Raw genomic sequence first — 12,377 nt, 5'->3', positions numbered from 1 at the left:
TTCCTTTTTAACATAATCTTTGGCCCATGGTGAATGATCTCCCACTTATCGCTCAATACCATAGACTTGTTATTTTTAAATATACTACACACTTTAGGGATTAGGATTATCCTATGACTGGAAAAATTTAAAAAACTTATTTCATACATGGTGGGCATGGGTTTGTTTCCTGAGAAGTCGACAATACTATCGTCAATAACAATCATGTCCAGACGTCTATGATCTACATTTGATCTCTACCTACAAAAATCAAAGCCGCCCTGAACATAATGGACAAACAACGACAACACCACCAATTATCACATTTTTCGTAATACACCCATTACCCATAACCAACTGCAATTTAGCAACGTCTCCATTCACAGTCAGTAATATATGGACCAGGCCTCTCCACCCTCTGCTCAATTCCTTTTCCCACCTCCCCTACCGAATACCCACTTTTTCCCTGATTTCTTTCTCTTGTCTATTCATTATTGTCCTTGTTTTGGAAGCACAACAATAGCTTATATTATCTAAGAACAGAATTTATTCTCTGTGAAACACATCGCTGTTTTTGTAATACTGTACTCATTTTAAACCTGACAATGCCGATAGTCTATACAATTCAATTGCATAACTAGTACCAATGTACAAAGATGTATCACTGCCTACATTCTTTGCTTTTCTTTCTGTAAGGAAAAAAAAGTAACATCTTTTGAACCAAAAAAAACTTTCAAGTAAGAACTCTTTATCTTGGCACCCACATCTCACTCCAAAAATGATGTCAACCCATTCCTGTACACAGTCAGCCTCATCCTGAGCGCCAACTCTGCCATTCACCTGGAGGTATCTTATTTGAAACCTAAGCTTTCAACACCATGGTATGTTGAAGATGTCCTGAACAGCAATTGAACTATCGGCAAACAAGAAAAGAAATAGCGTAAAAGCTGGCTCAAAGACTGAAATCCATCTGTTCTTCACACAAAACCCTCACCACCACAGGCAAAGCAACTGAGAATAAGTTAACCATTGTGTTGCTACTTTCGAATGCATCAATTTCATCATCAAGCATTTGCTCAAATAGGTCCCATACCCTATGATCCCAATTTCATGTGCCATCTATCAGTTAGTCACCCAAAAAATATCTAACATCATATGATCAGCACAAAGTAACAGAATACCATTTTTTCATTCCCCATGCAACATACTGAAGTCAAACTCTATCAAATAGCTCCCACATATGCACCTCAAATGAGGAAGAAATTCTCTGATCCACTTTTCCTAAACAGATTCGGTTGGAATGATTTCCTAACATCATCGGAATCAAGTCCTTAGTATCAAATGTATAAATGGTTGGCAAATGTAGTTTCGGTTGCAAACCATTGAAAAGTTACTAACCCCCAATTTTGGATATCAGTCTTATCACAAAGGGGTGGGGTTCCTTTGGGAACCCCGCGCCTACCTCACTCTTATCACAAAGGGGTGGGGTTCCTTTGGGAACCCTTCACCTGAGGGAATCTAAAGAAGAGTTTCATGGGGAGTAGGTAACAATGGAGGGGACCACTGCTGTTCTCTGAAAAGTTTTTTTCCAGTATTTTTTAAAGCAGACTCAATTCTCTGAAGGAACATGGCCTCCTTTAAAAAATACTTTTTTGAAGTGCAGTCACAGTCATGGTAGCTTGCTGACCCTTGTATGCTACCATTTCCATGTTTAGGGCCAATCAGAGTGAGTTGCAATTTGTGACCTATCTCATGAATATTAATGAGGCAGGATAGACTACGATCCACTAACCGTACAGGGGTCCTTAAGTCTGAAGGGGAAATATTTGACAAGGATGGCATGCTTGGTGTCTGCGATCTTTGCCTCATTGCTTTCAGCCTGAAATTGCATTGAGGTCCTTGTCAACCACGATCTGTTGTTTTCAATGGTGCTTTACTTTTTCTAGATGCCTTATGCCTTAAAAATTACAACATTCATATCTTCATTTATCCATAACCTATTTTAATGATCATGGTGTAGTTTGCTCACTATTTTAATCACTATTTTTCTACATTTGTCTGAAGATTTCATTGTGTGTTTTTTTCACTTAAAAAATGTTGCCACTGCTTGAAATGATTAAGCACATCCCTTGGGATGACCTTTTGTTTGTGCCATTGCTCCCAAGGGTTGAACAGAGATTGTCTCAGAAAAGTGCTTTGAACAGTCCAGATGGTGTTTATTGAGTAGGTAGGGGTCACCCCATCTCAAATTAATGAGAGTATTCTTGACAGTAAGCAAAACAATAATTTATTTAGGGCATACTGGTGCTTTGTAGAAGAAATGTTTAAAGAGAAATAATTTATAATGTACTATATTGTAAAAAAAAACCTGTGTTAAACCCCATGGTGTGAAGGCTGAGTGAAATATATGGTTTGATAAGGAATTCAATATTACAAAACAGCATATTAGAAAAACTTCCAGAGAGTATTTTAAAACCTCTTAAAGAAGGACTATTTTTCGATATAAAAAGGCACATCACAGTTATAAAACATTTTAAGGGGCCTTGAAAAAACTCTAAAACTTGCCAAATTATGCATGCAGTGGTTAAAGATAATATTTGTTTGGGATTTTGAAAATTGGCAGCTTGTGGTTGCTTGGTTAGAGGGCCAGATAATCTGCAACGCAATAATGGGAATATTTTTCTGATGTAAAGAGAGTCCCGTATAGCGATGAGGAGGAAAGCAATCAATGGATCATTTTAAACGTATTAGTGCAAAAAATGTTTGAAGTATTTAAATCAATAAGTAAAACCAAATGGTAATCTAACATTGTGTTTAAAGTAGACCCATTATTATGAGCTCAGATATTGCATCCTCTCCTTAAATACATTATAAATACCAGGCTAAATCCCAGCACCTTGCACAAGAACCAAAATTAAGTCTATATTTGAAATATGGGAGATAGAAAGGGTCCTCCTGCCTTCCCTTTGATTTAATTGTTGGATTCTTCTTCTAAAATGTATTCTATGCTGATCTTAACAGCATTAGAAAAATAAGCCCAGAGTAATAAATTAATACCTGTTGAACAAACTGGCATTTGGCCAGGACCGGGTACAAACCATTAGATTTTTGCTCTTAATTATTGAACACTGAAGTTTGCAAATAAATGCAGCTAGTTTGTATGCTTGTAGAATTCCATGCTGCATTTGATCGAGTGGATCATAACTTTATTCAGGGAAAAGGTGAAAATAAGTGGAATTCCAGAGGGTCTGACGTCTACATACAAACACTTGGGCAAGAGTCCAGTTAGCGTGTCAGAGTGCATTCACATATATAAAGGAGTAAGGGCTGTGTGGTAGCCCCTTTGTTGTTTGCATTTGTTCTTGGCATACCTCCCGGGCATATTTTTACCTGTTACGGTCAGCTGACTAAGATTGATGGATGCCTAGCAAATGTTTTATTGAATGCTAAGGACTTGATTCTCAAACGTCTTTTTGTAGTACGTTTTGTAGTACCACAAAATGCAATTCACAAACTATGGGGCCGATTAGGATGGCGGTGAATCCTCATCCTCCGGCCTGGCGGAAGCCACCGCCGGCCTGGAGGATGCGGATTCACCGCCTTGGACTGCGACAACACCACCAGCCACATTAGGATGGCTGTGGGATCAGGGGCGGACGGGAGGTCCATCCGCCGCTGATCCACGGTGTGTGCACCCAAATATGGTGGCGGTGTCTGCAAGACACCGCCAGCCATATTATGATGCAGGAGGAAACATGCTTTTCCACGGTGGCTTTTCCGCCGTGGAAAAGCATGTGGTCTTTTGTGTTTGGGGGCACGTTGCGAGCCCCCAGGGTGTTGGGGGGAGGGGGGTACACATGGGGTACCTATGGTACCCCCCTGCTTTGGCATGCACAAGGTGGCAGGCACCACGCGGTGCCTGCCAAGTTGTGCATGTCAAAGTTAAACATGCATATTTTACATTGCAGCGGGTGCTGCTCAAAGCAGCACCCGCCACAATGTAAAATATTCGGGATGTGACCGCCAGGGTGGCGGTCACATCCTAATTACTACGGAGGGGCCGCCGCTGCCCCTGCGGTTGGTCCCTCCGCCTCGGGGTGGTGGACGGACACAAGTCCGTCCGCCATCCTAATCGTCCATTATGTGCAGAGATTTACGACTCTGGACACTCAATATGAAAGTGTGCCACGTTCTCCACTCCGACTGTGGAGTATCCAGGTGGGGAGAACTCCTCACACACACAAGTATAGGTATTGTGCGTTGTAGAACTCATCACATGAATTCTGAGAAAAGTAGGAAACTTGCCACCAAGTGTAAGTTTACCTTTGTGAATCAGTCCGTTAATTGTTATGCATTGAAACGCATTATGACCCACTTAACTATAATCATTTTTAAAGCACAGGTCATCACATTTTGGGTTAAAATATTACAGCACTTCTTTTTGTACCGACCTTTATTTTAGACACATTGATGGAGCATGGATGTTATCAAGCATCTATCTTTACCAATTCCTACCTAAAAAATTATTTACAACACCTTTCACTTGATGAGGCATGGTAATCTATTAAGTCGACAAATATGACATCAAATACTGCATCGTAAAAGCATGCATAGTTTTAGAAAACAATGATACGATAATGTAAACAAAATGAGAAAAAACTTAAATTTCATGCAGATGCAGTTACTTGTTATGAGAAAGATGAAAAATAAAAATAAATTACAGAGAGGTATCATGATAACAATATTCAAATGATTCATTAAAATGAATGCAGATATTCATAGTGGTACTAGAAAAATGCAGAAAGTGCTTTTTTTACAAAGAGAAAATTGACATAGGATGATTATGAACTTTGAAATGTATATGAAAATAATACATGCACTAAAAAAATTGAGTTGAAAGATGTTGCTTGCTTGGTATTGTACTAATAATGGTTAGAACATGCTTTTTTTTAGTACTGCTTTACACTGAGATATATTTCATGAAGATGATCATAACTGAATTAATGAAGAAAATTAAATATGTTTGCAAATGTGAAACTTTCGAATGAATATTAACATGACAGGGAATCAGCGATTTTTCCATGTAGGCCTCAAAGCTTGCTCTTCCTTATGCTATTGTAAAATCATGAGAGACAGTCACCTAAGCCCTATGAGAATTTTCTATAAAGTTTCACTTCTGTCCTAGCAAACAATTAACTCACTTCTCACCAGAAGCATCTGCGATGGAACTGGAGCAAATTGTTGCAAACCCGGGAAAGCGCCAGGAAATGGACTGAACAAGTAATAGTACCTCCTACTACAGTGGAAGAGACGAAATGCTACCTAAATGGAGCATAATTAATTTTAATAAAGCTTGCAAAAAGGATTACTTAATTTATCCGGATTTGTATGATTTACTAATCACCCCATGGCGGCCCACTGTGAAAAACCAATGAAACCCCATGAACTGATGGAATTGACACGTTAAGGGATGTAAACTCTGAAACATTTAGAGTATAATTGCCCCATCTGAGGAGGAGACGGGGTTGGTTATCATTCATCTTTCCTGCCTGGCATGCTGTCGGACAAACTCATGATCTCTATTATCTCTTCTATATTTCTTTTCATTCTGTCTGGGTGGAGTAGACTTTAATGAACTGACCTTTATTTCAAACTGCAACCTAATTCCTGTGCTTTACTGGCTGGCAAAGGAGCACAGGAAATAACCTTTTGGTTGAAGGGTTAATCTGATTCCTGCTGTGATATGTGGTGCTGCAGGTAAGACTTGAATTGATTTTGACAGCGCTTGAAGCGAACTGCCTTGCTTTGGTTTGTATGATTTATAACTGAATCTGTATTTCTTCTATGCTCTCAGTAGGCTGAAACATGCTGTTAAAAATGATCTATGCTAACCTGTGTGATTATTTCAATTAGCGCATTGTTATTTATTCTGATGTTGAAAGGCATTTCCCGATCTATCTATGCAATTTGAGGCATTCGATACATTTATTTTCTGAACTATCTTAATCAATTCTGTTTCATTCTTCTGGTCATATCTATCATCTCAAGGAGTCTATATGTGCGGCTGAAGAAGATTTTGTCATAGGTGTTGAGAAGATTATGGTCACAGTAACAATTATCTATTCCAGGGCCTCATAGGATAATTGTTTATATCTTCTGAGTATTCTAGTCCCTATCAGCTCAACAGAAAGATCGGTCGGAGGACCTAAGTCATGGTAATAGTGGGATAAAAGTAAAGTTTTATTACGATTAAGATGTGTTAAGAAATGGGCCTAGTGATATTAGGGTTATTGCGAATATTCTGATAAATGTAGTGAGCCCTTCCGCTGCAACAACAATGAAGCAAAACGTTTCAGAAAGATATTTTCCAAGCCAAAGTCTATTCCTGCAGAGATGCTACAATTTCACTAGAATCACTTAAAATTCATTTGGAAAACTTGGGGGTTAGTTTTATTTTGGGTTTAGTAAACAGTGAGACAAATTCAGTAACCAGATTATGTCTTAGAGCAATAATTAAGCAAGCAAAGTAATTCAATTTACTAATGAAAGTTTTCATAAATAGCAGGTTAGATGAACATGGAAAATGAACAAATGCCATTCAGGGATATATCATGTTCAGTGTATTGAGAGAAAGAAACAAAGAAATGTCACTAAAAACTATCTATGTGAGTGATAACGTGTATATTAATGAAAATAAAATGTTTTAATAAAGTACATAGTAAATGAGTACCTTTTGATTTTTTGCTTCATATGCTTTGCTCAAAAAATTGCAGAGGAATTATTTTGTCATGGGGTAATTGCTGTCCTGGCCTAGGGTAATAGAAGATGGCTGGTGGGAATTCATTGTGCCTGTAGATTCAAAGGAACTAACAGGATCATGTGTTACTGCTTTGTACTATATTTATGAATGAACAAAATGTTGGTCAGTGACTAAAGCATTGTTAGTTTTATTTATGTGTTATATCGTTCAGGTTTCTATTGCTGTAAGAATTTCATCAAATCATGATTGTATCAAATTTTTTTATGATCTGTGTCTTGCTTATTTAGACACGTTTTCTAAATAAGCTTACAATTGTTAATTTAAAATGAAATATCTTTTGTTTTTTATTGTTCTTTTTGAATGCATAACACTTAATACAACAGTAAATTCTAACTAGAAGGAGACTCCAAAGTGTCAGTTTGTTTGTCCTATTTATTTGTAAGTCTTCAGGAGAGTAATGGCCATTTTGTCATAGAGATTGCTATTGCTTGTAAAAGGAAATATGAGGGCAGCATAATATCATTGGTCAATGGTCATTAATGGATTGAATGTTCATTAAGGCCCATTGTTGTACAATACTTTTCTTTAAACTATTGGAGATCTGCTTGAATACCATGATGCATTTAATTCCAACATTTTCGTTCTTATTATAGTGTGAAGGGAAGGCTCCCTGTGGTAATTATGGGCTTTCCTCTTTGATAGTTTTAGAAATGTTTATGAATCTGTCCTGGAGCCAGTTTCTCATTAAGCGTTAGTCTGTCTTATATGTTTGCACCTCAGTACAGAGTCTCCTAACTTTCGTATACTCTACACATAGGGATATCTATAATTATTTTCAGACGATCCCTGTACCATTCTATGAAAGCGTTCTTGTATTTACTTTGGTTACCACAAAGCTAGCTCTGATACTTATTACCAAATTTAGGAAAACTATTTTGTCCCAGGTCATGTTAAATTTACACACCTATTATTTCTCTAAAGCCACCTGAAGAAATCCCTTGTACACTCTTTGGTTCCTTACCAGATAATCAGGCCATTGTCAAGTTAGCAACAGCAGAATTGTATCTGGTTTTGGAATGGGTGGTCATCACTGAAGATCACTGTGTATTATACATGTTCATTAGGCTAGGGACAAATGTAGCTTCCATTAAAGTCCCAATGATCTTTTGGTACAGTTGCCCGTCATTCTCAAAAACGTTTCTAGAAAGTGTTTACGTGGCACATTTAATTTGACAAAAGATACCGGTGCACTGCAAGTCCTTTCTGCATCTCATATTATTACTTCAAGTTTCCAAAGAGGCTGACAGGCAAATTAATGACTGAAGGGAGTTGACTCAAATTCCAATCTCTCTCTCTATACTTCTTGTATTGAAAGAAACAATAAGGACTTTGGGGGGGAAGAGATGTTACTGCTACTCTTTAATAACTTGTTGGTGCTCTCTATATACTGATATCCTCTACCATGATTACGTTATATTGTCAGACAACTGTCTTTTAGGAAGCATGTGAGAATATAGATTCATTCGCTCAGTTTATAGAATGAATAGTCTTCAATGAAAAATTCCCATTTTTATGCTGCAAGTTTTTTCTTGATGTTTTTTAATTCACAGGTAGTCCAAGATTTCCTAACATTTCATGCAATTCAGTGTAGCAAAGGAATTTAGGGCACTGCATTGTGTGAAAGGGAGAGTGCAGAATGTACCATATTTAAAAATATGCACTTTGGACTGCCTAGTGCCAACGCAGGCACCCTTGTGCCATGACTACCTTAATATCAGGATAGTTTTTATGGAGGAAGAAGTACCTTCCTGTACAAATGCTATCCATCGCTGTATGTGTGCTGCAGCAAATATGGGTTTGAGTCAAAATACATGGGTGGATGAACTGGAACGCCCATGCTCCTCTCAAGTAATGTCCACCTGACTCAAGCTAATGCAACGCAGTGCTGTGTGCTGCGATTAGTTACTTTTTTCTTTTATTTTACAAAGGCACACAAATTGTGCTTTGCTTTGTAAATTCCAAAATAGATTTTGCATTGGTGCTGTGCCAAAAAAGTGACTTAACGCCAATGCAAAATCTCAGTATATTTGGGCCTAAATGTGTCCACTGGAAAGACTTTCTAGCCAATACGTGTTTCATCTGTTTTATCACGCAACAGGAAACACCCCCTTTTCAAACCCATGCAGTACTAGGATGCCGGAAAGGATTAGGAGGCAACTAGTGCATGATATAAGTCAGTGACATAGACAGAATCCACATTTGAATAGGAGCAAGCAAAGCACAGTCAAAGGTTTACACTGATATTTTCCTTCTTGCATTTAATCAATTAATTGTATACTAGCCAGCCTGCTCAAATATATCTTCATTATTCAATCTCATCGGCAACAGAATCACATTTTACTCAATATCTGTAGGGGTTGCTGGAAAAAATCTTGAGATAATTATGATAAAAATGGGGGCAGAAAACTGGAAAAAGAGAGAGAGAGACTGCCCTTTGTGAACTAGGAGGACAAAATGGTGTATAGGACCTGCAGTTAGGGTGTTCCATTTTATATTGTGTGCCTGTTTAAAAATACACTGCTTCAAAATGCACCATAAAAATTCCAACAATAAAATCCTGAGCCCTGAAACCTGTGGTTGAATTAATTCAAGGTTGCTTACCTATAATCTGTGGTAAGGAATAGCCCTCTAGGTCAAGCAGTACAGTTCCTGATTGTAGACAGGTGCGAAGTTCAAAAAGGCTGTGTAGCGATAACGTTGACACATGTGGCTTACTCCACCTCTCACCGCCTTCTTCCACTTTTTCTTCAAACTTTATCCACCTGAAAAAAGTCATACATTGGCGTATGTTTTAATTGGCATAAATACATTGTGAGATTTTATAATATTTAACATTTAGCACTTGGAATAAAAAAACGGAAGGTCTTAAACAACCATGTAGGTATTTTTGCTATGCTGATTTCTATTTTTTCCAAAGATCTGGGGACGAAATAAACAAAGACTGCATTACATTTACTGTTTTTATCAGCGGTATTTTATTTTGTGAGCTGTAAAAAACTTTTTTTAAATTTATCAGCAGGAAATTTCATAATACTTGATGTCATCCCCATACTGCAAGAGATAATGTATTTTTCTCATTGCTTTGCTTAGTGCCACTCTACACCAAATCCAAGTATTTCTGAATTACCATTGGCTTCTTGCAGGTGGGAAGGATCACAGTTTTTCTGTGATATAATGGTGCATGAAGTATGATAGGCTCGGTAATCTGAAGAACATAGGTTGGTAGTCATTAGGGTTCCTGATTGCTTCAAAGCTGTACTATGAGTACACAGCTGTAAACTCCCTCTTCTCATGACTGCTGTGGAGGGCTGCTTGGTTATTCCAAGGTACACCTGGGTATTTCAGTCCACACCTCAGGTTTTACCCATGGCTTATTTATAACTTTGGCTCCATTATAGGCCTGTGATTGACATCTTTTTAAGAGCTCAAACTGATGACCTGAGCAGGCAATATTGCGTCAAAATGTCCTCAAGGAGGAGCAGTTTGACCTTAATTGCCCCTTTCTCTTGGAGTGGGCATAGGTGGCTGCTGGCAAGAGCTTGAGGAGCATGGGCGTCATGTAGGGGTCGCCAAGGATCGCAGTTGCGATCCCTAGCTTGCCACTTGCGACCTCTAGCACTTACTTTGTGACCCGTGGCCTCTGATGTTGCAAAGGAAGCAACAGATATCTAGTAACAGGTATTTTTATTCCTCTCCCTTCATAGGCAGAGTTTATGAAGGCAGCTGGGCAGGGCTGGACTGGCCGTAGCGGGCACCGGGCAATCCCCCGGTGTGCCGCACGGGAGGGGGGCCGGTTTAGCTGCAAAATCGGCTTTATAACAAAATCGTCCGAAAACCGGCCCCGACAAAGTGCTCGGCGGAACCCACAACCCCCTCTGGGGGAGGGGCCGGCCGAACACTTTGCCAGGGCCGGTTTTGGTTCCCAGTCCGGCCCTGCAGCTGGGCACAGAGTAAAATTGAAACATTTAAATATTTCAACTTGTCAGAACAGCTAAGTTGTTGCTTAGCAACACCTCACTGCTTGCCCTGCATGCTGCATGTGGATTTTGGTGTACTTCTAAACTGTCTGCTTCCCAGTGTTGCTGGACCCCAGCTTAATTTCTGGTATGTGACGTGCACTTTTGCAGTATTAAGCATTTTTGCAACCTACCAGGAATCACAGCATGGCAGTCCCAGTAAGTGGTTTCATTTGACGTTTTGTTTAATTTGTTTAAGATTTGTAAACCAGAGTATGATTATGTTCTTCCTACAGCATTGCATATCTGCCAAGCTGGGCCGGACTGGGAACCCACGTAGCCCTGCCAAATTATTTCAGACCAGCACACGTGCAGTGCATAGCAAGCGATCCTCACCACTGCAATGGGGCCTTGGGGGGTTCTCCACCCAGAAAACTTAGGAACAAATGGAAAAAATGGAGCATTCCACACTGCATTTTTCAGTATATATATTCAATGGTATTAGCTTTTAAAACATAGTAAATGATGACCTTACAGTGCACCTAGATACAACACTCTTTTTGGGTACTCTTAATGATTCCTTCGCCATCCCCCTCTAACAATGCCTCTCATCTCTCCATAGTACCTCGCTCACAAGTATTTCATTTGTTTTATAGTGCCTCATGCCACTGTAGGGTGACGGAGCACTTCACATCACACACATGCATACTGAGACAATGAGTCATATTAGTGTAAATCAGAGTACAGACAGTGTTACATAACCCAAAGGGGGCTACAAGGGGTAGGATTCACATGTCATCCATAATGGTAGGCAATTTTTAAGAGTGCTTAGTTGTCGAGAAGTACAAACTCAGGATTCAGAATGCAATTTACTAATAAGAATTTATTTCTAGTCAAGCTCACCCTTTTTAGAAACATTGCGATAGTGAAAGACTGGCAATAAACATAACATTCTAACTTGTGCCATGCAGTTTGCACGCAGCTCTTTGGTTGCAGTTCAGAGCTCCCTGTGCTAGATTACGATTGTAAATTACAAACTGCACTCTAACAAAGAGATCTCTGTGACAAAAGCAGTAAGCCACTGAGCTATGCAAATGTGAAATGGATGGCACATGTTCTTTGCAACAGGCATATTACCCTTGTGCGCTACCTTAGATGAGTCAAAACTGCCACTAGACAGAACTCCAATCTCTCTCCAGAAAGTTTATTAATCACCACAGTTATCTTGACACTTATATTGTTGCCTATACACTGCTAAATATTGAAAGGTTTCTTCAGCCAGTGCTTTAAAAACTGCTGCACTGCTACAAAATCGGCCCCCAGTAGCAAAATCTGCCCCACCTTTCCAGCCTCCTGAGGAAATGGCTGATGCCCGGTATGGCCTGTCCGGCCCTGCTGCCAAGTAACCTGTTAGTTTGATTGTGTATTTGTGTGGAATTTCAATCCCTTATTTATGACCCTTTAGCCCCAAATCTGAGTTGCTTGGTACTGTTGGGCGCAAACTCTGCACCCATAAATTCGGGTATCCTGTTGTTGCACCTCACCAGTACAATGCAATTCTATGTTAAACCCCTTGGAATGGAGAATAAATGTGCACACCCGGAATTACAGAGCCGAATTCT

At 39.3% G+C, this 12,377-nt stretch overlaps 1 protein-coding gene across 4 annotated transcripts in view; it reads right to left on the bottom strand.

Annotated features, from left to right (window-relative positions):
• SLC4A5 (solute carrier family 4 member 5) overlaps positions 1-12,377 on the bottom strand; it is a 611,906-nt gene that overhangs the window by 466,931 nt on the left and 132,598 nt on the right. For all 4 annotated transcript variants that reach the window (XM_086943571.1, XM_086943570.1, XM_086943572.1 and 1 more), the window contains exon 3: positions 9,401-9,561. In XM_086943571.1, coding sequence (XP_086799697.1) covers positions 9,401-9,561 — 161 coding nt within the window. The remainder of the gene's footprint in view (positions 1-9,400; positions 9,562-12,377) is intronic.

The sequence above is a fragment of the Lissotriton vulgaris genome, chromosome 11, assembly GCF_964263255.1.
Source record: "Lissotriton vulgaris chromosome 11, aLisVul1.2, whole genome shotgun sequence".
Lineage (NCBI taxonomy): Eukaryota > Metazoa > Chordata > Amphibia > Caudata > Salamandridae > Lissotriton > Lissotriton vulgaris.
This window is presented reverse-complemented; position numbering and strand designations above follow the sequence as displayed.